This window comes from Oratosquilla oratoria, chromosome 1 (genome assembly GCF_046742065.1).
Source record: "Oratosquilla oratoria isolate Oo_2021 chromosome 1, ASM4674206v1, whole genome shotgun sequence".
Classification (NCBI taxonomy): domain Eukaryota; kingdom Metazoa; phylum Arthropoda; class Malacostraca; order Stomatopoda; family Squillidae; genus Oratosquilla; species Oratosquilla oratoria.
In genome coordinates, this window is record NC_134777.1 from 58,530,186 (window position 1) to 58,532,685 (window position 2,500).

The 2,500-nt window shown below is 40.3% G+C and overlaps 1 protein-coding gene across 1 annotated transcript in view; it reads right to left on the reverse strand.

The window, feature by feature from the left end:
* LOC143030676 (uncharacterized) overlaps positions 1-2,500 on the reverse strand; it is a 23,527-nt gene that overhangs the window by 13,790 nt on the left and 7,237 nt on the right. Inside the window, exon 2 of the mRNA XM_076193859.1 lies at positions 1,238-1,415. Coding sequence (XP_076049974.1) covers positions 1,238-1,351 — 114 coding nt within the window. The 5' untranslated portion in view covers positions 1,352-1,415. The remainder of the gene's footprint in view (positions 1-1,237; positions 1,416-2,500) is intronic.

Here is a 2,500-nt window from a genome sequence, read left to right on the forward strand (position 1 = left end):
CCCACATTAACCGTTCCCGCGCAAGCGGGTGGTCTTTCCTAGGAATTCAGAAATCAGAATTCAGAACTCTGAAGAAGACTTGTAGTCGAAACGTCAGGAATATAGTGTTCTCGCTCTAACCCGCGTTTCTCTACCACCTTTTCCACTCATCTGTCTTACCTTCATAACTATATACATATATATATATATATATATAAATATATATATTTATATATATCAATATATATATATATATATATATATATATATATACATACATGTGTGTGTAGAGAGAAAGACAGAGAGAGAGACGGAGATTATGACAGGTTGACGTATGTGGGGTAAGAAACATAGGAGTCTTAGTCTGAGTTTATTACTCACTATTTTCTCAGAAAGCGAAAATAGTCGGGAAAAAACTCAGACTAAGACTCCTGTGTTTCCTATTCCCAGTTATGTCATATATATACATGAATATATATATATATATTCATGTATATATATGACATAACTGGGAATAGGAAACACAGGAGTCTTAGTCTGAGTTTATTCCCGACTAGTTTCGCTTTCTGCGAAACTAGTCAGGAATAACTTCAGATTAGGACTCCTGTGTTTCCTACTCCCACTTACGTCAACCTGTCATAATGTCTCTCTCTCTCTCTCTCTCTCTCTCTCTCTCTCTCTCTATATATATATATATATATATATATATATATTGTGTGTGTGTGTGTATATATATACATATATATACACATATATATATATATTATATATATACATATATATATATATATATATATATATATATATATGATGTTATCATTATTATTGCATTTGTTCATTCATTGTTACAATGAATATGTAATGTCCACACTTGTCGACAACTCTAGCAACGCGGAGAGGTAGTGAGGTCCCCCTCATGTATAAATGCCCACAACTCATTTTGCACACCATTCCTTTGAAAAAAGCACACCTGCGAAACTAGTCAGGAATAAAATCAGACTAAGATTCCTGTGTTTCCTACTCCACTTATGTCAACCTGTCAGAATCTCTCTCTCTCTCTCTCTCTCTCTCTCTCTCTCTCTCTATATATATATATATATATATATATATATATATATATATATATATGTGTGTGTGTGTGTGTGTGTGTGTGTGTGTGTGTGTGTGTGTGTGTGTGTGTGTGTGTGTGTGTGTGTGTGTGTGAACTGTATTCTAATGATGGGAGCATGATTACTAATAACGATATTTATCTATCTACCTGGATGGCCACTACCACCTTAAGGCGGGGCTGGGTGACAGTGATCTCCTTCCCCCCCCTGATGGTTTGGGGTCTCCATTGGTTTAGCGAGGTCGTCGTCGTGCACCTCGTCATCGTCCTGCTGAGCCAACTCAGTAGGGATATGGTCGGAATACTTTGTCTCAGGCTCAGGTCTAAGCTGTGAAACAAATAAACATTAACATTGTGACATGTACTACTGTTGTTGCTTTTGAATAACAAACATGAGCAGTTTTGCAGAAGTTTAGTACAGATTAACTAATGCGTCAAATGTAAATGTTTGTTTGAGTGAAATCTACAAAGTAATCATAATTGACATAATAAGCAGTGCTTTAAGTTTGTAGATAATCTTTATTATTTTACACCAACTGACTTGCCCTTGTGGGGGATGAGGTGGGGGATTTTTCCACTCCATGTTGTCATATATCCACACATATACATATACCAAAGGCTTTTACCCCCTTGCACGGGGGGTAGCCATAAAGAAAAAGGCAGAGAAACCACTTCCACCCATTCCATTCCCTACATATTCCACTCCCCTCCACCCTCCTCCCTCCCTCTCATCTTGGCACCTCCTGGGTGACGGGTCATCCCTGCATCCTTTCCACTGCCGTGGGTCAGAAGCAGTGTTGCAAGACACAGCACATCCACAGGAAGGCCGCTTCATTAATTCGGCGACCCCCCCTCTCCGTCCCCTCATCCAGAAAGGGAGAAGATGGGGAGAAATCCCTTCGGGCTGCGTCAAATTATTTCTCATACATACTTCCTCCACCCCCAATCCCCCACCCACTCCCCCTCATGTATCACAGCATCATCCATACACAACCCTTCTCCATTCATCCTTATCTTCTGTCCTCTCCCGTCCTTCCTCAACAAACATTCCTCTCTTTTGTAATGCCCCTTTTACCCCATCCATCCATCTCATCCTAGGACACACCCTAATATTCACTCCTTCCACCTCTGCCTTCCACACCTCTTTTACTAATCTTTCTTTACTCATTCTTTCCATGTGTCCAAACCATCCTAATACTCTTTCATCCACCCTATCTCCCAACTCCCTTTCCACCCCTGTTCTCCTCACCCCCTCATTTCTCACTCTATTCAGCCTAGTAACCCCTATCATACTTCAGACATTTCATCTCAAACACATTCAAACTCCTCTCTTCCTCTTGTTGGAGAACTTCTAGTACGACGCAGTCTCCTTTCTGTCTACATCTACCGGCTCTCACCCACAAGACGAGTAAG